Source organism: Vombatus ursinus, unplaced genomic scaffold (assembly GCF_900497805.2).
Source record: "Vombatus ursinus unplaced genomic scaffold, bare-nosed wombat genome assembly UNPS02014798.1, whole genome shotgun sequence".
NCBI lineage: Eukaryota > Metazoa > Chordata > Mammalia > Diprotodontia > Vombatidae > Vombatus > Vombatus ursinus.
Genome location: NW_020954576.1, coordinates 37,153,518 through 37,155,970, shown reverse-complemented (window position 1 = coordinate 37,155,970; position 2,453 = coordinate 37,153,518). Strand labels below are relative to the sequence as shown.

At 37.1% G+C, this 2,453-nt stretch overlaps 1 protein-coding gene across 1 annotated transcript in view; it reads left to right on the top strand.

Annotated features, from left to right (window-relative positions):
* KCNK2 (potassium two pore domain channel subfamily K member 2) overlaps nt 1-2,453 on the top strand; it is a 151,530-nt gene that overhangs the window by 96,943 nt on the left and 52,134 nt on the right. The window contains exon 4 of the mRNA XM_027870681.1: nt 54-214. Within this exon, the coding sequence (XP_027726482.1) occupies nt 54-214 (161 nt within the window). The remainder of the gene's footprint in view (nt 1-53; nt 215-2,453) is intronic.

The window sequence follows — 2,453 nt, the reverse complement described above, 5'->3', positions numbered from 1 at the left end:
GTGTGTGTGTGTGTGTGTGTGTGTGTGTGTGTGTGTGTGTGTGTGTGATTTAGGCTTTGGAAACATCTCACCACGTACAGAAGGTGGAAAGATATTCTGTATCATCTATGCCTTATTGGGAATTCCCCTCTTTGGTTTTCTGTTGGCTGGAGTTGGAGATCAACTAGGGACTATATTTGGAAAAGGAATTGCCAAAGTAGAAGATACATTTATTGTGAGTATTTAAATATTTTACCATGTATATTTGCTATAAAACTTCTAAATGTTTGATGAGGAAAGCAAAGTAAACTTAAATGAACAAATAATTTTACTTTATTCATGGTAAATATATTATTTATTTTAAAAACCACAAAAAGGTTCTGTATCTTACTACATTTTATGACCTTGCATACATTCCCAAAGTGGGTGATATCATCCCCTGGCGGGGGGGCCCTCTGGAATAATCCAGAGAGGTGGTATTATTTTGAAATAACAGAAATTTAAAAAAAACTATTAAAGGGTTAAAGGGGGGCACTAAGTATTTTTTTTTGAAAAGGGGGTGGTAGGCCAAATAAGTTTGGGAATCTGAGAGTTTAGCTGATTGAAATTTTATAGCACTTTAAAATTCATGGCACTTCACATACATTCTTTTGCTTGAGTCTCAAAAGAACTCATTATGGAAAATTGGGTGATGATTCACCTATTTAAATTCCAGATTTAAAAAAAACCCAACAACCCTGATTTAGTAATTTTTAATGCTTTAACAGTATAACTTAATTTTCATCAATTAAGAAGAATATTAGCACATAACAATAATAACAACAGCAGCAGCAAAGCAGCTAGGTGGTACAATGGACAGAGTGCTGAGCCTGGAGTCAGGAAGACTCATCTTTCTGAGTTCAAATATGGCCTCAGACATTTACTAGCTGTGTGACCTTGGGTAAGTCCCTTAATCCTGTTTGCCTCAGTTTCCTCATCTGTAAAATGAGCTAGAGAAGGAAATGGCAAACCACTCTAGTGTCTTTGCCGAGAAAACCCCAAATGGATTCATGAAGAGTCATGAAACAACTGAACAATAGCAACAAAAATGATCATGCATGTGAAGCAGCATGACACAGTAGATAGAAAGTTGGCCTTATAGGCAAGAAGACCTGTGTTCGAGTCTTGCTGCTGACACCTAATGACTGTGTGATTCTTGGCAAGTCACAACCTTTCAGTGCCCCAGGCAACTCTCTAAGACTATCAATTGAAGAGCAGGTGGTAATCTTCATTGGTAGAGAGAGGTTCTTCATTTGAGTTCCCTACATGAATGAAATCATAGGTCCAATCCAAATTAAAAATTTATCATGTATAATTCAGTTTTACAGGTATATTCAGTTCAGTTCAAGGTATTTATTGACTATTATAAAGGGCATCTTTTTTCAGTTTTTAAACTTTACATTGGCTAATATTTAAATTAGCTTGTATCCTTCTGTGCAATTAGCAAGTTATTATAGGATAAGGAGTTATTCCAAAATTGTACTGGTTGGCAGGAGAGAGGCAGCTTGGTATTCAAAACTTCCCATTAAAAACACCCATGTGAAAAATTGAGGATTGCCATTTTAAGATTATTTCTTTTGCTATAATTTCACGTGTACCTCAATGGCATGCCACGTGATAACTGTTATTGTTGTCTGAGGACAACATGATCTTAGATAATACATGACTTCTGTAAGGCAAAGCATTGCCAGCAGGTGTCAATTGATAAAGCTAAGAAATTGGCAGGGGAACACTCAGAAAGCAAAAGAAGAAAGAGGGATAAAAAATAGAGTAAGAAAGTACAAAAGGAGAAAGGGAGGAGTAAGAAAGAGAGAGAGAGAGAGAGAGAAGACAAATGGGAAAGAAAAGATAGGTTTAATAAAGATGAGGTTCATATCCTACTCACTGGTACCAGTGTCCTAAGTCACAAACCCCTATTCTCTTTGTTTCTTCATTTTCTTTATGATTTATACATTTGTATACAAATAGCTATGCTTGATATGATCATATAGTCAAATCTTGGACAAGATTTTCCTGACCTCTTATTATAGGTATGAATTTTGGGTTGCTTTTCCCATATTGACGATGATATCTTCATATCGATTCATCCACAACCTGTTGCCTGTCTCCTCTGTAACAAAGGAAATCATTTCATAAAATAATTTCCTTTGTTAAGGCCATGAAATTGAGGTTAAAAACAGGCCCAGGTGGGAACCAAACCCATTTACTTAGGACTAATAAACACTTAATTGAAGCTTTATCTCCCTCCCTCCCTCTCTTCCTTCCTCTCTTCCTCTCTTCCTCCTTTCCCTTCCCTTCCTTTCCCTTCCTTTCCTTTCCCTCCCTCCTTTCCTTCCTTCCTACCTTCCTTCCCCCCTCCCTCCTTTCCTTCCTTCTTTCCTTCCTTCTTTCCTTCCTTCCTTCCTTCCTTCCTTCCTTCCTTCCTTCCTTCCTTC